Genomic DNA, 23,718 nt, shown 5'->3' on the forward strand with positions numbered 1-23,718 from the left:
CCCTGGTGGGGGGACAAGGGACACGATGCTTCCGGTCACGAGGCCACTGCAGGGGTCCTGCTGTGAACACAGGTCATGTGTGCAGGTGGGGACAGTCCCAGCTGAAGAGACACAGAATGGCCTGTTAGTTCATTAGGACAACGAAGGAACACACACAGGTGAGGGGAGGTGAGCACACAGGTGGGGGGAGGTGAGCACACAGGTGAGCAGGAGGTGAGCACACAGGTGGGGGGAGGTGAGCACACAGGTGAGCAGGAGGTGAGCACACAGGTGAGCAGGAGGTGAGCACACAGGTGAGAGTGCAGATGGTGACTCTCCGGGGTCATCAAGTTTACAGTAGATTCCATTTCATCCATTTTTGTCTCTTACTGTCACTACGTCTTCCGGTTCTGATGTGTCACCAAGTGTACTCTATAATCTAGTAATCTAGTTTCTGATTTAGATAATGTAGCTTCTTGGAACTTTGTTAAGCAGAAGGCTCAGGGTCACACTGTTCTTCTGGGTCCTAGCAGTTGGCTTTTGCACTCTCCTCTCGTTTTGCCACCAACTGAAAGTACATTTTGCAAAAAGACGTTCTACGCAGCACATACAAGTGAAAAATTGATTCCAGTGTGCCTTGGGGAGTATACAGCACAAACCGAAACATTTCATAAGCTCATGGCCATACTTTATCCTGAATGAGTTTACTCTTGGTTCTCAAGAAAAGCACAAGAAAAGGTACAGGTTTGGATGGATACTTCTTAATGCTTTTGGTGCTTAAAACATACAAAAGCAAAGCAAAGATGATAGACTTACAATGAGCTCAGTTTTTATTTAGAAAGGAGAAACTCTTGAGTTAAAGAAAATGAAGCATTTAATGAAATTTATAGACCTCATTAGCTATATCTTACCAGGAAGTGATACGAATTCTTCTTAGAGAAAAAGAGCAAAGTTTATATGACTCATTTCCAGATTCCTGTGGTTTATTATCCTTATTTCTAAATTCTAATTTGTTGGAAGACTATCTTTAGACAGATAACAAATTTTCCAGTATTCTGACATTTTAACACCCACATAGCAACAAGAATAAACTTTGATGTGAAATCCAAAACCTATGGCTTCTGGATTTAATAAAGACACAGACGTTAATGCAAAGTTTCCTTTCTCAATAGTATGTTTTAGAGAAAGTGCGTAAGTAACCACTTTTCTAACAGCGGTAAAAGTTGCTAGTGGACTGTGGTTCTACTGCATGTAACATAGATGCCACATTCTGATACTCCTTTTAAAGAAGAAAATGAATAAAAATGGTACAGCTTACTCTGTTCTGAAATGCGTACTTTTAAAATTTCATGAACATTAACTGATTAGAATGAGGTGAACACTGCTGAGCTGTGAAGGACAAAACTAAGCAAAAGACACTGAGCTGAGTGAATATGTGACCCGGCTGGGCTCCAACAGCCTTGTTGTAGAGACTTTGCTTGGATGACGGGAAAGGTCTTTCAAGCAGCTATGACAGAGCAGATGTGAGAGTGGGCTCATGGGAGGCCTGGCCCCATGGGCAGGAAAGCATCCCTGTGACCCCAAGTCCACTGCACACCCTGTCTTCTCAACTAGCTGATGTTACCATCATTTAGTTCTGCTAAATATCTTCTAACCTGTGGGTCACGCAGATGGTTGGCCCTGGAGTACGGGAGTTGCTGTTAAACCCTCACATTTTCCAGATAATAATGAAACTGAGCACTGGCTGGAGGGGTGACAGAGGCTGGGGCCTCTGGGGCAGCGACCCATTGGGGGAACCCATTCTAGCAAGGACTCAGGGAGCAGGACACCAATGCTTTCTTACCAGGGCTGCTGTTGACCTGCAGTGTGGCCTGAGCCCTGGACCTCATGGGAGCCTTCTGGCCAGCCCGCCCCTGCTCCCCTGCAGTGCTGACCCCACAGGGTGAGCCTCTGCCCTGCCACCCTGCCCCCGGGGTGGGGACACCCGCCTCCCTGCCTCCCCACCCTGACTCTCAGCCGCTCACCAGCATCCTATCAAACTCTCCTACTCTTCCTGAGTCAAGAGAGAAGGATCACGTGGCTTCCCACGCAGATCACCGAGGTTCCTACTTTGGTCAGCCCTGTCTGGGGAAGGGAGGTGGAAGTCAGGTCAGGAAGCTGGGAGGTAGTGCTGCTGACTGAGACAGATGTCCCGGAGTGGGGCTGCTGGTTGCGGAGCTGACCGCCTCGGGGTGTAAACTGAGGAAAGCGATGCTGATAGTGAACGTTTGGCACTGGAGACGCTGCAGCTGCCCGGGCCCTCGGGTCTCCTATGGGTGAGGAATAGCACGCAGCCTTGGGGCCCAGCACTCACATTGGGACCTTCATGGGTCTGAGCAGCAGAACTGAAGAGGGGGGCCCAGGCACACTGTCCAGGGAAAGAGGAGGGGCTGGCTTGTGCATGAGATGCAGCGGCAAGGGGGTCACCCACGGGCATTCGCGCAGCAAGAGGGTAGGATGGAGATGCATTCTCTGTACTTCTGTAGACCTGTAATATTTTAATTTTTTAAAAAGTTTTCCTTTTTCTATTTTTTTTTTAAAGAAAATGTAATGGCAAGTAAGAGGAAATGGTTGGGGGCTGCTCTTGTTAGGGGAGGGGGGACCAGAGTAAAGGGTGGCCTGGGCCCCTCTGTGATCAACTGGAGCATCACACATACAAGTGGCCTGCCACGCCAGGTACTAGGCTGGATGTGACCCGCTGGGGACCCAGGGTGAGCCAGCAGCCTTGGGGGATGGAGACAAGGGCATGGAGCATGCAGTCAGGATGTTGCAGGTACCGGATTAGAATACAAAGGTACTTCCCGATGCTGCTTTTCTCCTCTTTCTCAATTCGAGAGGTGATCTGCCTCAACTGACGTGTTTCTGTTTCTCTGTTCTTCTTGGTGCCTTTCTGCGCCTTTGCTGTTGCGCCTTCTTTCAAGCATTTGTTGTTTTTTAGTTGCTTAGACATGTCCGACCCTTTTGCGGCCCCACGGACTGTAGCCCCCCAGGCTCCTCTGTCATGGGATTTCCCATGACAGGATACTGGAGTGGGTTGCCATTTCCTTCTCAGGGGATCTTCCCAACCTGGGATCAAATTCGTGTCTCCTGCACTGGCAGGTGGGTTCCTAACCACTGAGACCAGGGAAGCCCCATTCAAGTACTGGGAACCGCTTAAGTGTGGTCACCCCCTGTCACATCTCCCGGCACACACACACCCCTTTGCCTCTCCCTTATTTTCCTTTCTCCCTGGGTGTTTCCATACATATGCTCCTTGAGTGTGAAGCACTTTTTCTGTCTCCCCGCTCCTGCCTGGGCTTCTTCTGGCCCATGTTAGAGACCTGCTTCCTAGATCTATCTTCCTCCTCTTCAATTTGCTTCTTAATTTTATGGAGTGTCTTCCAGTACATTTCTGAGAAGGACACAAGTATTTTTCAGGAGCAAAGATTTTGAATCCTCACGTGAAAAAGTCCTAGTTGTATTTTCACATGACTGACAGTTTAGTTAGGCTTTGAATTCAATGTTCAAAACCATTTCTATGAGAATTTTGAAATCTGTGTCCTGGTGTTTTACAGATCCCACTGCAGTTGTTGAGAAATCCACGACTACATTTGTTCCTGCCATTCTTCTCTCCCTGGGCAAGGTCTCCTCATCTCCTGGGCAAGATACTCAAGGGCCCTTTTAATCTGACTGCCCATATCTTTGGTTCTAGCAAAGATATTCTTAGCTAATTTACTCTCCCCCACTTAAAAACAAATCTTACTACACTGGATTGTGCCGTGTCAACTCAGCAGGAGCTGGGCACGAGATTTCTCAGTGGGAATCCAGGTTAGAGCCAGGCCAGAGCAGAACCTGCCTGCGGTTGGGACAGAGGAAGGAGGACCATCATCCCTGAGTCCTGGCGGTTAAGCAGGGGGACGGGGTGACACAGGAAAGGTTCCCCACCCGCCAAGGCCCCCATCCACGCAGCGCGGGTGGGCATTCATGCTCCTCAGGGACAGAGCTCCTGTGCTCAGGACCCTTCCGGAGCCCCGTCCACACACCTGTTCTCCTGCATTTTTCATTGTATCCATGATAGTGAACTGTAGTCATAAATGAGCGCTCCTCTGAGTTCTGTGAGTGGCTGGAGCAAACTAACTGACAGGAGGGGGTCGGTGGGAACCCTGACTTACAGCCAGTCAGGTGACAGCCCGGACGTGGGACTGGGCTGAGGTGAGGCAGTCTCGTGGGGCAGAGCCCTTAATCTGTGGCGTCTGACGCTGTCTCCAGGCAGATGGAGTCAGAATTGAGTGAAATTGTAGGACACCGACTGAGTGTCTGCTCAGAACGGAAGAACGGCTCAGTGTTTGAAAAAACACATAGAGGAAAAGGCAAAGAACTAGAATAACAAAAATTCTGAAAAAGAAGAATGGCGCTGGAAGACCCACACTAACTGATCTCAAGCTTCCTCTATAGCTAGGACAGTGTAGCCACGGAGTGACACACAGACCCGCACGACAGAATGGCCTAGAAACACACCCACACCAAGCACAGCCAACCAGTCTTTGACAAAGTCCAAAAGCAGTTCTACGAAGGAAGCTAGTGTTTGCAGCAAAAATTGTGTGGAAGCACGTGAACATTTGTAAGCAAAAAAGAAAGAAAGAAAGAAAACACAGCCTTGATCCAAAGCTCACTTCTTTTGCAAAAAACAACTTAAAGTGAATCATAGCTCTAAATGTAAAACATAAAATTATAAAACTTTAGGAGAAAATCTTCATGACCTATGGTTACATAAAGCATCCTGAGACATCAGTACCCAAAGCACAATCTATTTAAAAAGTAGATGAGTTGAACTTCACCGGAATTAAAAACTTGGACTCTGTGAAGGGCTCTGTTAAGTAGATGAATGAAAAGCCACAGATGAGGAGAAAGTACTTGCAAAACTGACACCCAACAAAGGACTTTTGTCCACAAGGAAACTCAAACCCAACAGTAAGAAAACAAATAGTCCAATAAGAAAATGGGCAAAAGATCACGGAAAGCCACCATTAGGGAAACACAGGCAGTGCAGTGATGAGACACTTGGGAATGGCCTGCAGAAAAAATCTGACAACACCAAAGTGCTGGGACAGGGAATGGTGCAGCTGCTTGGGCAGCCTCGGATGGACTTCAGTTTGAACACAGGCGCATAATCCAACCCTGGTGCTCATCTCAGGAAGTGAAACCTGTCCATGAGGGTCATGGCAGCCCTTTGAGCAACAGCCCCACAACGACTGGCACGTTCCAGCAACAAGAGGAACGAACTGTTATCTCAAAGGCATCACGTGGAATGACAAAGCCACAGTTTCATTAATACAACTGTCTCATATGACAAGATTCCAGTGAAGCAGACAGATAGGTTGTTGTCGGGGTCAGTTTCTCTGGGGTGAAGGATAGTTCCATATCCTGACTGTGGCAGGGGTGGTGCTAATGCAGAAGTGTGATGAAATGCCATACACTCCACAGCCCCCAAGAATGCGTGAACTCCCTGCGAGCAGGGTTGTACCAACGTGCATCTTCTGGTTTGAACATCACACTATGTGTGTAAGACATTACAGGTGGGGATCTGGGTGAAGGGCACACAGGGCTCTATTTCTGCAACTTTTATGTGAGTCTGATATTATTTCAAAATACAGAGTTTAAATTGGGCAGACTTCGTAAAATGACTCTATGATCTATAGGGAAGCAGTTTTTCTAAGCAGGAATAATATTCTCAAAGAGTTTCATCAAAAATATTCAGGCATGTGTTATAAATGCACATTTCCAGGGCCACTAAATCAGAAACTATGGAAGTAGATGAGGAATCTGCATTGTTTTCAAGTTCTTGAGCTATTTTATGATCAAACAAGTTTGGGGAGCACTGGTTTAGGTAGAGACTGTACTTACAGAGGTAGAGGTAAACTTTAATCATCTAGAAATTTTGCTTGTCTAGAGTCCTTGGATGCTAGATAAAGTGAGAGTCTGTACATTAGCACTGACAGGTGGGCTGTACGTTTTTCTCATTTATGGTCAGGCTGCTCAGATACTGCAGGGAAATGGTAGCTGGGTGACACCCTCCCTGTGGAACACACAGGGCCATGAATGAGAGGAGAGGCTCTACAGGAGGGGGCCATTCCCTTTGGTGCAGCCCTGTTCCACATGCCACTGTGTCCTGTGGGCCCAGGACAAGGGGACCACAGGGGCTGTGGAGGAGCCAGGGAGGGTGTCCAAATGCTATGGACTGAACTGTGTCCCCCAAAGTCCACCGCAGCCCTAACCCCCCAGCCTGATACTGTAGTCAGAGATGAGGTTTTTGAAGAGGGAATTAAGGTTAAATGAGGTCATAAGGGTGGGGCCCTGGTCCAAGAGTCATTGGGAGTGAGTAAGCACATAGAAGGAGGCCCCCCATAGAAGGAGGACTCGAGGAGATGACCATCAACACACCAAGGAGAGAGGCCTCAGGAGGAACCACCTGCCAGCACCTTGATCTCGAATGTCCAGCCTCCAGACTGTGAGGAACAGATGTCTGTTGTATATGTGGTGGCAGTGTGAGCAGGCTAAGACAGCAAGGAAGCACGGATCCCTGAGAGAGGCGCAAGGGGAGCTGGGAGCAGGCATGGAGGATGAGGACCAGGTGGGGCTGGGATGAGGGAGACACCTCACACCCACACCTGCTGTCTTCCTTCTGCTGTGAACCTGAGCACCTACTCCAGGCAGCCAGAGCTGGTCACAGCTACCCATGCAAGCTGCCCTGACCCCCAATCTCTCCTTGGAGCTGCCAGCACCCTCCAGGGACAGCCTCTGAGGCAGGGATGCAGTCTGGCCTTGCCTCCCCTTCCCCCCCACCACAGCCCCACCCAGGAGGTGCAGGTCTGTTGGGAACAGCCTCTCACTGAAGGTGCAAAGTGGGCACTGCCTGAAACAGGTGGCACAGGCTGACACAGGTCCCAGGCCATTGGTCCAGGCTATATGCCATCTTTCAGTTTATTTGGAATTAGCAGAACATTAATTTTATGGTACTCTGATTTACTGGAACTCATTGGAAAAGACCCTGACGCTGGGCAAGATGGAAGGCGGGAGGAGAAGGGGACGACAGAGGATGAGATGGTTGGATGGCATCGCTGACTCGATGGACATGAGTTTGAGCAAGCTCCGGAGTTGGTGATGGACTGGCATGCTGCAGTCCATGGGGTTGCAAAGAGTCGGACATGACAGAGCGACTGAATTGAACTCTGATTTAATACTGTACTTGGTACCTAATCAGACATTCAAGTAGGCACACAAATTTTAAACCAATAAGTATGACTGAGCCCCTTTGCTGTTTACCTGGAACTATCACAATGTTGTGAATCGGCTATACTTCAATACAGAATAAAAAGTTAAAAAAAATCAAACCAAAGTATGTTGCTCCCCACCTCACAAACGTGACTCAGTTTAGACCATGAACAATGATCCTACAGAGTGCTGGTGATTCCTATGACTGTAACAGTTGAGAAATGTGCTTAAATAGAGATATTTTCTTTCGCTCTGAGAAACCTTAGACTTTAATTTCCCCTAACTTCCTAAAGAGAAACACTGCTAAGGAAGATCCTCCCTTAATTATTTCTATGACGCTTAACAGTTAAGTCTGCCCTGGGCTCAGAACTCGTAATTCTGGCTGAGAGTGTGCTGCATGTAAATTATACCCTCAGTATTCAGACACATAGTTTCCGTGTGACTCACTTTCTCCCAGAGAATCCAGCACATGGCAGAAGCCGACTCAGCAGTTTCTCTCATGAGGCCACCTCCCCACCAACTTGCCGACCCTCGAACACTCAGGGCTGAGATGAGCGTGTCCAGAGACCCCTTGCGGGTGCAGAGTTCCACATCTGAGGGCGCTAAAGCAGGGGCCCCTGGGGCTGACCGCCAGCCAGCACTTTCACATGCAATGGGACATTTTAATTTCCCAGTTAGGATATGAAAGCTCTTACTAGCTCTCCAATGAAGTGGCTGTGATTCTTTGTTCTGAAACCGGCAGTGCATGTGCTGGAAAAGCATCTGTAAGAGGGCGGGCACATCCCAGAACCGTGACCCGAGGGCTGGACGTGCTCTACAGATGGAAGGACTGGGACAGTGACAGGAGTCCCAGACCCAGTGCTTATTCTCCACGCGCCAATGATGGTTTGCAAACTCCTATCCAAATGCCAGCTGAGATGCAAGGTGATGTGAGTATGCGCCCAGAGCCCTTGGCTTCCTGACTCTGGATGTTCAGGTCACAACCTGGAGGACAGAAGACTCTGTCCTGCTCAGAGACCTGAAGCTGCCTTGGACTCAGAGCTCCACCACCTCACACACCCCTCAGAGGGGAAGGACAGCCTCACAACAGCTCTGCAACAACCAGGCGCTCAGTGTGGCTGTGGGTGAGCCAGGGCCACCCGGTGCAGACAGGACAGAGCTGCCCCTGGCCCGCGTGACTGTCAACATCCACCCGAGTGCTCCCACCACTACCAGAGACCCTGCAGGCTCCTGGGAGACACCCGCTGGCTCTCCTCCTGCCCTCAAGGCTGGAGGAGCAGCAGGAAAACCACCGAGCCTCCCAGGGCCCTCAGCACCCTCCCCTGTTACTAGTGCGTCTATTATAATCACCTGTTCTGAGTGCACCACCTGCGGCCATTGGGCCATTCCTGGAATAGTCATCTCAAAAAAGTTCATTTGGAAAAGTAAATCCAAATGCAAAAGAACTTTTTTGTGTGTGGACCAGCACGAATGGCACAGAACCTAAAAGCTGGTGAAGCAGTTTTGGTAACAGAAGCAACAGGCAAGCCCAAAACTAAAGAGGAAAGGGTGAAGAACTCAGATCATCCAGAGAACTATGTGAAATAGCCCACAAGAGGGACGTGGTGGTCCCAGGCACCATTCAACTCTCAGGGTTTCTTCAGCATCACTTTGAGTTCAGTGAACAGGACGCTTGATGCCAGAATCATAAGCGGCTCTAATTTTCAGAAGCTGATTGTCAGTATAAATCATTCCATTATACTGAGATTTCAGTTTTCAAAACTCAGAGTTTAGAAAAAAAGCACTTCATTATATGGCAGGATCTCAAGGAATCACAATGTGGGACAGACCCCAGCACCTCACTGGGGGGAGAACATTTCCACACCTCCTAGAGCTTCTTCCTGGTTGAGCTTTGGGGGACTGCTCTCCACTCCTCCCTCTCTGACGTGCCCCCCGCCCCGAGGAGCACATTTCTCCCGCCCTGGGGGGGGCTTGTCCAGCAAGATGGAGTCTGAAGTGTCTTCTGTTGGTGGGGCAGCCAGGGCCGGACCAGGAGGCAAACAGAACAGGCCTGGGCCCACCCTGGAGAGCCCAGGGCCACTCTAGGTCTCTGCTTCGGGTGACATGCTACAGAGCTTAAAGTGGGTGCTGACATGCTAAGGCAGTGGCTTGTTTTCAAAGCTGGACAAAGAGAGAATGTTTGGTTCTCGTCCTCACTTAACACCTCATCAACATGCGGTCAGTTCACAGGGTCCCCTCGACATCCCACGGACTTTGGGACCCCCCCCAGGCTGAGACCTTGAGACCCTTCTTGACCTCTTCCTCCAGCCCCCTGCCCTGCTGTGGTTTCTAGTCTGACTTGAGCCCACACCCACTGCCAGCTCCGTGGACTTCTGTTACCTGCCGGCCAGGTCCACCTCCGGCACAGTACATCTCAGCTCGTTCCCCAGACCCAGGACCCCTCCAGCTGCCCTGCTCAGGGGTGGCCCTGCCCCACTAGAAACTCAGGCCTTTTCTGGATGCCCCCACCCCTGCAGCTGCTCAGCACCGCCCAGGCCCCCACCTCCTGCCCTCTGCCTCCATCCACCTCAGCCCGTGTGACCGGCCTGCATGGGTCCTGCTCCCCAGTCTTGAGCCAGGCCCTCCACACTTGCATCCTGGCTCTGGGTCCTTCCCAGGCCAGGCTTCTGTGAAACGCTGTTCCCTCTCCTCCAGGCAGCGCCTACCGGAACTGTGCTTGGCACCCAGGAGGCAGCAGGCACAGGGGCTGAGAGCACGGAAACTCCCTCCCGCCCCCAGACGGCAGACGCACCTGGGTGAGCAGCTGGTCAGGCGCCAGCTGGTTGATCCACCGCGTGTACCGCTCGGTGGAGTTGGGGGGCTCCCGCGTCACTTGACAACCGATAATCTGTGAAACAATAACAAACAGGACTTAAAGCCGTGCAGCCTTGGGGGCAGCCCCGTGTTTCCATAACTTTCTCCATTCAGCTTCTAAATAAACAAGAGCTGCAGCCCTAAGAGCTCATTGCCCCCGGCCACCTCCCTCTGTCTAGGCTGCCAGAGCAGCCCCCACAGTGATGCCATCAGACAGGCACTCCCCGCCCCAGGAAGAATCCATGCTAGCTGCCGTCTAAATCCTCTCCTGTACCCTGCCGGACTACTCCTCACTCCTTCTGCTCTTGGTTCTGGAAGCCAGCCCTGCCTCCTCCTGGCCATAGACACCACCCCCTCTCCGCAGCTTCGCAGGCTGACTCCCAGCACACACCACCTAGGGAAGCCCCCCCGCACGCTCTGCTCGGGTATCTGCTTGCAGTGCATTTAAACATCCCTAAGACTGCTCAGAGGAAAAGGGTCCAGCCCTCCTGTCAGTGAGGCAGGCTTGGAGGGAGGCTGGCCCCTCCCACAGATATCAGGGGTCCTGATGCTCAGACACCAGCAGTCCCAAGGCTCAGACGCAGAGAATGGGCCAGTTTCTGAGGGAGGGGCCCCTCGCAGCAGCAGGAGGAGGCCTTTCTCCCCTTTTCTGGCCAGGGGAGGGCGGCTGGAGTGTCCGAGGGTGGCAGAGAGCCTGCCCCTCGGTGAGGGTCCTGTGAGGCTCTCACAGGCTGGCTGGCCTCGGGAGATGACACTAGCCTCCGATCCCCAGGCTTTGTCTTCCCCACCTTCCCGACCACCAGATAACACAGTCAGGAAGGTCAAGAGTGGCTGGCTGACTTAAATCACTGCCTAAGTCTCCTTATTGAGAAACGAGCAAAAGTCACCTCCTGATATCTGAGTTTCTTAAAACTTGCTCTAATATACACAACACTTACACATGGTGATTAATTTATATTAATGCAGTCATGCTACTAAAGAGTTTTGAGAAGGTTTTTGCCTACTTTGCTTGAATTTCGTTGTTGTGGTTGTGTTTCGTGATCCTGCTATACATATACACATATCCATTCTTTTTCAGATTCTTTATCCATAAAGGGTATTATAGAATGCTGAGTAGAGTTCCCTGTGCTATACAGAAGGCCCTTGTTTGTTGTGGTTTTTTAATCTGTTCTTGAGAGAGAGAGAGAAATGGTAGATTCGCGTGTGGTAGTAAGAAATAACACACAGAGATCCCATGTGTGTTATTACTTGGTTTCCTCTAATGGTAACATCTTGAAAAACCAACACTTGGCCTCCACTGGGCTCAGGGACACTGGGCGTCTCCACGGCCACAGGGGCCCCTCACGGTGCCTGTATGGCTGCTTCCCGCCTCCCCAACCCCCCACACCCACCCCACCCGCCCTGCCCGTTCCCCCTACTGCTAGTTCGCAGCCACAAACCTGCTACTTCAATGCCATAATTCTTTCAAGAACATTGCAAAAATGCAATCACATTGTGTGTAGCCTTTAGCAATTGGGTGATTCCCTGGAGGTTTGTTCCCCCCTTTATTTTTTTTTTTTTGGCTGAAAAATACTCCACAGCTTAACCCTCTACAGGACACCTGGGCTGTTTCCAGTTTGAAGCTGTTACTATTATTCTGCTGCAAACACTCATGAAGGGGCTTTTGTATGAACAGAAGTCTTCGTCTCTCTGGGATGAACACCCGGAGTGTGACTGCGGTCATACAGTCGTTTCATGTTTTAAGAAACTGCTTTCCTGAGCGGCTGAACCACTTCCATCCCCACAGCAGCACTGAGACCAGTTTCACCGTGTCCTCGTCATGTGTTTCGGTCTAGCTTTCCCGACAGGTGTGTGCAGTGACTCGCGGCTGTAACATGCATCCCCAGTGGCTCATGAGGCTGAACCTCCTTCCGGGGGCTTATTTCTCATCTGCCTGACCCTCCAGAGAAATGTCTTTCATCCATTTCCTGATTAGGATAAAACACACTTGACCATAGGCGTGTATTCTTTTTACATATTGCTGAATTCTGTGAACCCTTTATGTATTTCCCCTAAAAGCACATACTAAACACAGTTACACATCAGAACAGCTCTTGAATGAGCAGCTTGCCCAGTGAGAGGCAGCAGGACTGATGTGACCAAGGCATATATTTTTAACTGTCTATTCCATCTGTTTTCTGGTATCGTTGACACTGGCTTGCATTTGATGGCTGAATAGAAAAGGTTTTGAAGAAAAAAGGAAACATGTGGATCAAAGCTGTGAGCTAGAAACCCTCTGTTTCAAAAGTATTCCCAAACATGAAGATGAAGAGGCTTAACTTCTGTATAAACACCCAGGCCCCGGCCCCACACTGCTGTGTCATGAACAGCTGCTGGGGGTGGGGGGCCAGCCGAGCACAGCCCAGCCCACGCTGAGAGACACACTTCTAGTCAGGCTGTGAGGGGAGGCGGACATGGCCTTTCTGGGACATGAGCTGACTTATGCTATTTCCGCAGTGAACACCTGAGCCCCCTTCCCAAACCTCACCTTCCACTCTGCCTCTGACGAAGGCTGAACTACACTAGGTGGGGTCTCACATGGAGAAGGGCTAGGAGGACATGAAATGAAGCTGGAGCTTCAGGGGCTGGCTGTTCTTTGAGGCTTTAATCAATGTGAGTATTGGTCTACAAAGAATGAAAGGCTATATTGTTTGCCTTGTGAAAGTGAAAAGTGAAAGTTGGACACTCAGTCGTGTCTGACTCTTTGTGACCCCCATGAACTGTAGCCCGCCAGGCTCCTCTGTCCGTGGGGTTTCCCAGGCAAGAATATTGGAATGGGTTGCCACTTCCTTCTCCAGGGGATCTCCCCGACCCAGGGATTGAACCCAGGTCTCCTACATTGGCAGGCAGATTCTTTACCATCTGAGCTACCAGGGAAGTCCTTTGTGTGCATTAACACTTTTTAAAAGAATGCTGGCCTGGGCCACAGGGCAGACAAAGGCAAATCATAAAAGAGGCACCCGCAGCAGGACGCCAAGCTCCTCTCCCGTGCTGCCTGCCCTGCCTTCATGCCAGACCGCTGTGGACACCACGCCAGCTCAGGGCCTGTACACAGCGCTCAACAGGCACAGGCTGAACGAACACAGAGAGTGGGAGACTGAGAGAATGCTTCAAGAAATAATGGTCAAAAATTTTCACAGATTTGATGCAGGCTATAAAACCACAGATCCCAGAACTTCAACAAAGCCTCATTAGAGTCCACCTCTTAAAAAAAAAAGAAAAAACTTATGTTTGTACATCATAACCAAAGTGCTGAAAACTAATATTAAAGAAAAAATCTTAAAAGCAGTCAGAGAAAAACACCCATTACAGAGAGACATAAGGAAGGCAGCAGACTCCTTGGCAGAAGCCATGGAAACCAGACAAGGGAGAGGGATCTTTTTTAAAAAATATTTTTATTTGTATTTATTTGGCTGAGCCTGGTCTTAGACGTGGCATGCATAATCTTCAATCTTCGTTGCATCATGCAGGATCTTTTTTAAAGTTGCAACATGTGAACTCTTAGCTGTGGCATGCAGGATCTAGTTCCCTGACCAGGGATCAAAACCAGGCCCCCTGCATTGGGAGCACAGAGTCTTAGCCACTGGACCACCAGGGAAGTGCCAGGGAGAGGCATTTTTAAAGGAAGAAAGGACTTCAACCTAGAATTCATTAGCCAGCTAATGAAATTAGCTTTCAAAAATTAAAGGAAAAGAGACTTTTTCAGAAAAACCAAAAGTCAAAATAACTCATCACAAGAAGAACTAAATTACCAAAAAAGATGAAGGAAGCTCTTTGGGGGAAAAAAGACGATCTGACCGATAACAAGGAATGGTAAGTGGCAGTGATGTTAAACATGTGTAAAAGCAGAAGACATTTTGCCATGTGTAACCTCTTTATAAGATAACTGATTTTGGTAAAAATAAAAACAAATATCGTGGGGTTTACAGAATGAACTGTGTGACAGGATGTGATTTTGTAATCTTATGCTCCATGTGAGATGCTGCCATCTATTTAAGGTAGAGTGTAAAGGTAAGGTACACACTGCACATGGCCCTAAGCCAACCACTGGAAGACAGTGAAACAGAGGTATAGCTGATAAGTCAAGAGTACAGGTAAAGTGGGATCATAAAACAAAACACGGAAAAGAGGAAGCCAGGAGGAAAGAGGCTCAGGGCAAAACACAAACCAGAAGATGAAAACCAATTACATAAAATACAGAAGGAACACAGTAATAAAAAGCAGAAGTCAGTAAAACAGGAAAAAAAAGAAAGAAAAAGGAAAAGGGGGGAGGGACTGGCATGTGGCCGAGTTAGGAGGGGTGCCATTGCAAGGTGGCTTGGCGTGGCTGTTGCTGGGATCAGTACCCATCTACAAGCTCTTACTGAGGAACTGAATTTTTACATTTATTTTAAAAAATTAATTATTTTTATTTATTTGGCTGAGATGGGTCTTAGTTGTGGCTCATGGGCTCTTTAGCTGCAGCATGTGGGATCTAACTCCCCAACCGAGGGTCAAACCTGGGCTCCCTGCATTGGGAGCATTGCGTTTTCACCACTGGACCATCAGGGAAGTCCCAGAAACTGAATTTTTTAAACTTCACTAACCTCAGTTCTTAATGGAAATGAGAACTGATACTGCAAACCCACATAACAAACCAGACAACAAGCTTGAACAGGAAGTTGTAAAATGAGCCCAGGACCTGCACCTTGAGTTCTGAGAGGAAGGCAGCCCACCCTCCCCACCCACTGTCCTCACGGTGTTGCTGGAAGGTCCCTCCTGCAAGGCCTTCTCAGAATCACGGCCTGAAGATGAAAAATAAGGGGTGGGGGTGGGGGGAAATGTAAGCATAAAATTGTATTAACTACATTTATGAAATTAGCTCCTAATTTATGTTCATGAATAGTTTAAAGATTACTAAAATGTAAACAAAAATTAGATTTCATTAAGAACTAATTGCCTTATGGATCCAATCCTCAAAATACTTAAAGTGGGTACATTTAGGAATGGAGGCAGTGTTTTAATATTTTAAGTTAGATTAACTATTTTCTTTATTTCATACTCCTAAATGCTTCTTGTCATCAAAAATCTTTTCTAAATCATGACTTACAGATCAATGTGTAATCACCTGGGCAACAATCACCACTAGGAAACAGGGCCATTCAAACACCCTCCTAGCTTCCAAGAGGTTCACCTGTGTTTACTCATCAAGAGTGGTATGTATCAGGTGCGACTGGGGTGTGGGGCAGCCACGTTCCACGACACGTAAATACACAGACGTGTTGTCCACGTGTGGTGGTCACATCAACGTTGGGCAGATGTGGAAGAACACCACTCCATCACTGTGATTTTTAACCTGAGAAACCTCTCCAGACTGTGGGAGGGGAGGTGCCCTCATCGCCTCTGCCTCTCAAATCTCCCGGGCACTGGACCAGGTCCATCTTCAGCAGGGCTCTTGTAGCCTCCCCACAGCCCCCCAGTCACCCTCTCCCCCTCCCAACTCACCCCACCTCTCAAATACCAAGTATTCCCAGAGATGGATGCCTGGCCTGCAGCATGCCCCCTCCCCAGGCTCCATCAGGGCCAGCTGTGGACACAGAGGCCCCCACAGCCCACCTGCAAACCCATCCCCAGGCACTGCAGGCCAGAGGGCTCCTCAGCAAGTCTCTCGCGCTGTGAAGCAGAGCTGGACCACAGAGTCCGGCCACCAGACTCCATCCTGTGTGACTAAGTGAAGCCCCCATCTGCACCTCCTTCTTCCAGCCTCTGTTGGGTACACAGATGGTGCCCACTGTGTGTGAGGTGTGGTGAGGACCGAGCCAGAAGTGAGGCGGTGCCTACTGGGCTTTAGATGCTGACAGCAGACCCACCCACCTCCCAGCCTCGCACAGCGTGGGCTCCTTGCCCGCCCCTTCAGACAGCTGTGCCCTCTCTGCAGTGCCTGCACCATTCCCGGGCACGCGCTCAGCCTGACCACGTCAGTGCCTCTCGGTGGACAGAGGTCACAGGAGCCACACCCACAGGGCGGGATGAGGCTGCGCTGAGCAGAGGGGAGATGACTGCCCTGGGGTCACCTGAAGATGGAGACGGGTCCGCGGTGCCTGCCTCCCGCCTCATGTACCCACCAGGCAGGGTGGGCCAAGGCCAGGTCACCGAGGACTCCTCCCGAGCCCCCGGAGACTCACATCTGGGATGTAGGGAAGTCCAGCCATCTCCCTGTCCCAAGACCACAGGGAAGGACCTGCCCATGTGTGCTGGAAAAATTCTGGGCTGCCCTGAACCTCTGCAGGATGATCCCTGCCTCCTTCCCACCTTCATCGTCAGTGCCTCCATAGTCCTGAGAATACAGAGCTTCCCACCTCTGCCCATCACAGGCGACCCCTCAGGGAGGGGCCTGAAACAAACAGAGCGGCTTCCCCGACCCCACCCAACTCCTGTTCCAGAGCGGAACCCCGCTCCAAAATGCTCAATAGCGGGGTGGAGAAACGCCTGACGTACCACCTTAGAAAGTTTTGCAGAGAATATGCAGCTGCACGATTTATGGGAGCTGCCACCCTCATAATTAAATGGCTTTCTTGTAAATGGCCTTAAAGAAGTAATGATCAAGGACAAACATATACTTAGCATTCATTTCATTCTTTCCAAACAAACTATATGATATAATCAACAAAACCACCAACTGGCAATTGCAAATCAAGATTTTGTAGGTCATGACTTTTATAAAACCCAGCCCCACAGTAACAGCCCTTCTCAAGCTGGTTAATCTAGTGCAGCAGGGCTGCCCTGAATCCCTGGTCTCGCTGCAGACCTGTGATGCGGGGCGGGAGGAGGCACAGCGGCTCCACTGCTGGGAGAAAAAAGCCTCTCCTTTGTTGGAACAGAGTATCCAGTGCACTTAACACAAGCTTGGCGAGAAAAGCCCTAACCTAGAAACTTATAAAAGCACAAGACAATGTGTTTTAATTAAGATTAGGATAAACTGGAAGATTAAGATAAGCTTTACTGTGTTGCAGACGGTAAAGACTCCGCCTGCAATGTGGGAGACCTGGGTTCGATCCCTAGGTTGGGAAGATCCCCTGAAGAATGGAAAGGCTATCCACTCCAGTATTCTGGCCTGGAGAATTCCATGGACTGTATAGTCCATGGGGTCGCAAAGAGTTGGACACGACTGAGTGACTTTCACATCACAAGATAAACTGACACAGTCTATATTTTTCCCAAATTCCTTATATATCCCTAGATTTCAAGGTCTTTGAACTTACACGTTGTTGTTCAGTTGCTCAGTCGTGTCCAACTCTTTGCGACCCCATGGCCTGCAGCATGCTAGGATTCCCTTTCCTTCACCATCTCCTGGACCTTGCTCAAATTCATGTACATTGAGTCAGTGATGCCATTCAACCATCTCATCCTCTGTTGCCCCCTTCTCCTGCCTTCAATCCTTCCCAGCATCAGGGTCTTTTCCAATGAGTCAGTTCTTTGCATCAGGTGGCCAAAGTACTGAAGCTTCAGCTTCAGCATCAGTCCTTCCAATGAACATTCAGTGTTGATTTCCTTTATGATGGACTGGTTTGATCTCCTTGCAATCCAAGGGACTCTCAAGAATCTTTTCCAACACCACAATTTGAAAGCATCAATTCTTCAATGCTTAGCCTTCTTTATGGTCCAACTTTCACATCTATACATGACTACTGGAAAGACCATAGCTTTGACTATGCAGACCTTTGTTGGTAAAGTGATGTCTCGCTTTTTAATATGCTGTCTAGGTTTGTCACAGCTTTTCTTCCAAGGAATAAGCATCTTTTTAACTTCATGTTTGCAGTCACTGCAGTGATTCTGGAGCCCGGGAAAACAAAATCTGTCACTGTTTCTACTTCTTCTCTCTATTTGCCATGAAGTGATGGGACCGGATGCCATGATCTTAGTTTTTTGAATGTTGAGTTTTAAGCCAGATTTTTCACTCTCTTCTTTCACCCTCATCAAGAGGATCTTTAGTTCCTCTTTTCTTTCTGTCATTAGAGTGGTATCACTGCCTATCTGAGGTTGTTGATATTTTTCCCGGCAGTCTTGATTCTGGCTTGTGATTCATTCAGCCTGGCATTACACATGATGTACTCTGCATATAAGTTAAATAAGCAGGGTGACAATATACAGCCTTGATGTACTCCTTTCCCAATTTTGAACCAATCCATTGTTCCATGTCTGGTTCTAACTGTTGCTTCTTGACCTGTATACAGATTCTCAGGAGGCAGGTAAGGTGGTCTGGTATTCTCATCTCTAAGAATTTGCCACAGTTTGTTGTGATCCACACAGTCAAAGGCTTTAGCATAGTCAATGATACAGAAGTAGATGTTTTCTGGAATTTCCTTGCTTTTTCTATTATCCAATGGATGTTAGCAATTTGATCTTTGGCTCCTCTGTGTTTTCTAAACCCAGCTTGTACCTCTGGAAGTTCTCAGTTCACATACTATTGAAGCCCAGCTTGAAGGATTTTGAGCATTACCTTGCTCGCATGAAATGAGCGCAAATATACAGTAGTTTGTACATTCTTTGGCATTGCCTTTGGGAGTGGAATGAAAACTGACCTTTTCCAGTGGAGAACTGCCAAAAGTAACTTCACATGTGAACCAAACACAAAAAAGTGGGGGGAACAATAGATCTAAAAGTATCTCACTCTCTACAATGTCAACGCTGGTTACAAAATTCTTCACACAGAATTCTTTCAATGTAAAACATGTTCTCAATGCTTGGAAACTGTGTGCCATTTCCAGTTATGTGAAAAGCACCTCTGATGTTTCTAGACCTGGACCAGTTCTCGGACTTAAGCCCACCGGCTGAGGGAGAGACCCCACCCATGAGGATGGACCTAGGATGCCAAGGGTGATGCACTCAAGATGCATGATGTAAGGCTAGGAGGGGACACTGATCATACGAGGCGGCTGGACACAGGACACAGGTGACACCAGACCCATCATGCCCACTGGAGTAAGGGTCTATGGGTCAGGTAATAACCTGGGCTCACGGGCACACGGGTCCTACCAGTGACCACTTCCGGGTTCCTGAAGTGTAACCAGAGAGCACAGGCTCAGTGCCTGGCCGAACCCTCCCGGGGTTCCCTGGAATGTGATTAGGGATGCATGTAAGAGAAAGGCAAGGTGAGTGTAAATCGAACACCATATCACATTCTGAGGAAAAGGCTGAGATTGGGCCATCTCAGAGGCTTGAAGGATGGGGGTGCTGGTCCTGACACACCCCTGCAGAAGCACTCGTCTCGCTCACATGCTGCATCAGCAAGTCAGCAGTAGGGACCCTCTCTGCTGTCTTCACAACGTTCAGTGGTCTGCACCCTGGACATTCCCGCACTGGCCACTCTGTGAGGACATCTGTGGCACCTGGTGAGCAAGACTTTCGGGTCCAGAGGTCTGGGCACCACGTCTTGCTCTCTGAGGTGAGGGTCCATGGAGAGAGAGGCACAGGACTGGGCAGTCTCCCTGGCCCTATTGGGGTCCTGTTTACCCCTGACCCTTGTTGAGAGAGGGGTCTGGAGAAGCACAGGCCTGCTGTCTGGCCCTCAGGCTGCAGAGCCCTGGAGGAAGTTGGTGGTGGTCAACAACATGGAGACCGGCAGCCCAACGGGGCTGTCATAGCACAAACCCCAGAACCCTGTGACACAGAGCTGTGGGCCGTTCAACGAGATGTGGCCGGGGCACACGGTCACACTGCCCACCAGCAGCTGGGCACTCTCAGACCACCGAAGCATGAGGTCGAGTGGCCCTGTAGCCATGCAGACGAGGGTGGAGGTCCCAGGTCACCCACCTGTGGCTCCCAACTCTCCCTCAGCTGCACCCACAGCCTCATGGGGGTCCCCTAGGACCCACAGATAGAGCAGGTCTGCAGGCAGGCTAGTGTCATACGTTGGCACAACCCAAAAAGGGACTGATACTGCAGCCTGGTCCCATTCGGACAGCTCCAAGGCCCTGGAAGCCTGGAATGTCCACCTGTGGGAAGCTGGGAGGTGGCTAGGGCAAGGACACATACAAACCCACAGGCCCTGGTCAGCATGCAGGGGAGTTTGCTGGGAAGAGCAGACCTCTGAGACACTGCAGGTGGACCTGGGGGCACTAGGAGCAGCTTCTGGTAGGCAGTGCTGGCTGCTGGACCAGAGTAGAGGATATGGTTCCTTTCCAAAGGCTGGTCTAGTTACAACCACCCCTGACCTCCTGGTCACAGACAGACTCTGGGCCATGGGGGCCCAGCCCAAGGATTCCAGCAGCCCTGGTGAGTTGGCAATACCAGCCCCCAGCTCACGCAGTGGTTCCCTTGATGCTACCTTGGCCGAAGGGCCACTTGTCAATAAAGGAGCAGCTGGGCACTTTTGAGCCCTCAAGTCCAGCCTTCTGGAAATGTCCAGCCTGAGGAACAGTGGAGTAGACTCTCAAGACATAGCTGACATATCTTCTTACAGGCATGTTTCAAGGACTTGTTTATATTAACGATGTTTAAATGTAAGCAATATAAGTGCAATTACAATTTAGGGAATAAGAATCCTCAACATCAAACTTAAGATTGTGAATATCACCTATTCCATGAAAATACAACAGAAGCTCTCAGGAGGAGTGCACAGGTGTGTTCACAGGACAGCCAGGTCCTAGAGTCCCAGTCACGGGTGTGGGGCTGGGCTGTCAGAGACAGAGCATGAGGGGTACATTTCTTTGTTGTTGTTCAGGTACTCAGTCGTGTCTGACTCTTTGCGAACCCATGGACTGCAGCATGCCAGGCTTCCCTATCCTTCACCATCTCCTGGACCTTGCTCAAACTCATGTACATTGAGTTGGTGATAGCATCCAACCATCTTGTCCTCTGTTGTCCCCTTCTCTTCCTGCCTCAATCCTTCCCAGCATCAGGTTTTTTCCAATGAGTCACCTCTTTGCATCAGGTGGCCAAAGTATTGGAGTGTCAGCTTCAGCATCAGTCCTTCCAATGAACATTCAGAACTGATCTCCTTTAAGATGACTGGTTTGATCTCCTTGCAGTCCAAGGGACTCTCAAGAGTCTTCTCCAACACCACAGTTCAAAAGCATCAATTCTTTGGTGCTCAGCCTTCTTTATGGCCCAACTCTCACATGTATATATGACTACTGGAAAAATCAAAGCTTTTACCATACAGATCTTTGTTTCTTAAAAGGAGAAAATCAGCAGATTAAATTCAGAGCTCCAAAATTAGGGGCTACTGGAAGAGAAAGAATTCATCTTGGATGAAAAATCATCCTTCAAACTCCTTGAGAAACTATCTGAAGGAAGTGTGTTTTTGAACCTTTTTCTTAGTATATGTTTCATGGGGTGCATGCTCTGAGCCCTGAACCCTATCCCAGGAACCAGCTCTCTCCTTCATGAAGGCCAAGTGGCAATAGTCAGACCTCAAATACAGCACCTGGAGCCCGTGAGAAATGCAAAGTCTCAGGACTCACAGACAACCAGGATCAGATCTCAGGGGCTTGTGCATTCATGACCTGCAGACACTTTGGTGTGCGGACACAGCAAAGGGACAAAAGTGAGCAAAACCCAGGGGCCGTTCCTCAGCAGGCACCATGCATCTTAAGACAGTTCTGGACCTTTCTCCTTCCCACTCTCAAGACCAGTGATTCAAAGATGTTTCTACTAAAACTTCAGCATAGATATCTGAGCAGTGAATCCTGTGGTCAAACACCAGGTCTGAGGATCAGCCGCCTGGGCCACCCTGGACCCTGAGCCTCAAGGGGGCGAGTGACTCATGGGCCTGAGATGTCCTTCCAAGTTTAAGTGGGTGGGATGTGCTCCCCTACATGGGGCTCCTGTGGGGGGATGTGAGCCTCCCTGCCTGGAGGACGGGTCCTGGGGAGCATCACTCATGGGAGCCAATGTGGAAGCCATTCTAAAGATGAGAGTGCAGTCTGAGGTTATGCAGATAATAAGATTTTTTAAAACTGATACACCCTACAGCTCCCAATCTATTTTCATGTCCAAGGTACACAGCTTCTAAAAATGCTGATAAAACTAAACCAAACCAAAAAATAAATTAAAAAATCCTTTGGACCCATTTGAAGGTAACAAGTGCTACTCAAAACAAGAAGCACATTTTTCTTGAAAGAAAAGCACCCATGAGTGTGGAGACACACTAGGCACACATCTTTCTCCAAGAGGGCAGTCTGACTGCAAACTGACTCTTTCAATCCTAAGGAAGAATCTTAATCTAAAAAACTATAATGGCATTTCTACCAAAAGTTGTAGAGACATGCATAAACATCCATACTTACACTTTTTGGGTGTCGCAAAGCGGCTTCGTGTTGCAGCCTCACTCTCTGAGGCATCATCACGTCGTCCTGCAGGGGAGAACACACTTGAAACTCCAGGAAGCACCTCTGACAAACAAGCAAGAAGACAGACAGCCTGACTGCAAAGCAGGCAGAAGACCAGAACAGGCAGCGCAGACGCTGCCCAGTGACCCATGACCCCATCAGTCATCTGGGAAACTCAACTGCCCAGGAGGCAGCGTAGCATGAGTGAGAAGTTGGACGATTCCAGTAAGAACCACACAGCTGGGAGGAACGAGGATCTGAGGAAGACAGTGGGGCATGTCCAGCAAGATGGAGACTCTTGATTCCTGAGAGCCAGTAACTTTATTTACCCCATGGGCAGAAAAAGGCTTACACATAACGCACCAGAGAGATGTAGAGAAACGTTCACCACAGTGTTGTTCAAAATGGGGAACAGCTTGATGTTCACAGAAACCAGCCAAGGTAAGTAAATTGTGTGCCTTGCTATAGTCAAATACCATTGAGGTATGAGAGTGAACGACAGCTACACACACATAAGTGAATTTCACAGATATAATGCTGAGTGAAAGAGGCAAGACAACAGAATATATATAGTATTACTCCATTTATTTAAAATTCAAAGTCAAGCAAAATTAACCTGATTATTTAAGATACACACACATATAATATGAACTACCATAAAGAAAGCAAGAAAATTATAATCCCAAAGTCAGAATAGTGGTGACTTTGTAGGGAGGGGGTCAGGGTGTACCTCTTAAGTATTAGCAATGCAGTTACTTGCTGAGAGGTAAATACATGTGTATTGACTTCCTAATTAATCTTTAAAGTGTACATGTATGTTCTGTGTATTTTTCTATAGGTATGTTTCATCTCACAATTTTAAAACTGCTTTAAATTGATTAAAAAAAATTCAAATATGGTACCAATATGCCCAATAGAAGAGCTAAAAATATCATTGGGAAGATATTTATCTTTAAACTGAGCAATGAGATAAACTAAAAGACCTGTATTTGTATTTCCTCAACATGGCCTCATGAGCTAATGTGCTAATCGAATGAACTGCAGATGAAGTAAGCTGAGAGGAAGCTTGTGGCTAATGTGAGGAGGAGGGGGAAGGAGGTGATGAAAGAGGAGGAGGGAGGGTAGGGGGAGGGGAGGAGGAGGGAGAGGCCAGGGAGAAGAAGGGGCTGGACAGGGCAGGGGCCCCTCCAGGCACAGCGGCGCCCTCAGCAGGCAGGAACAGAAACGCAGGGAGGAAGCTGTCAGA

At 49.0% G+C, this 23,718-nt stretch overlaps 1 protein-coding gene across 9 annotated transcripts in view; it reads right to left on the reverse strand.

Annotated features, from left to right (window-relative positions):
- Positions 1-23,718, reverse strand: part of B3GNTL1 (UDP-GlcNAc:betaGal beta-1,3-N-acetylglucosaminyltransferase like 1) — a 128,128-nt gene that overhangs the window by 61,357 nt on the left and 43,053 nt on the right. For all 9 annotated transcript variants that reach the window (XR_011492411.1, XM_070479755.1, XM_020907285.2 and 6 more), the window contains 2 exons: positions 22,431-22,496; positions 10,061-10,156 (listed from right to left, as the gene is read on the reverse strand). Coding sequence is in view for 8 of the 9 variants with exons in the window: in XM_070479755.1 (XP_070335856.1) it covers positions 10,061-10,156; positions 22,431-22,496 (162 nt within the window). In the remaining variant the exon portion in view is untranslated. The remainder of the gene's footprint in view (positions 1-10,060; positions 10,157-22,430; positions 22,497-23,718) is intronic.

The sequence above is a fragment of the Odocoileus virginianus genome, chromosome 17, assembly GCF_023699985.2.
Source record: "Odocoileus virginianus isolate 20LAN1187 ecotype Illinois chromosome 17, Ovbor_1.2, whole genome shotgun sequence".
NCBI lineage: Eukaryota > Metazoa > Chordata > Mammalia > Artiodactyla > Cervidae > Odocoileus > Odocoileus virginianus.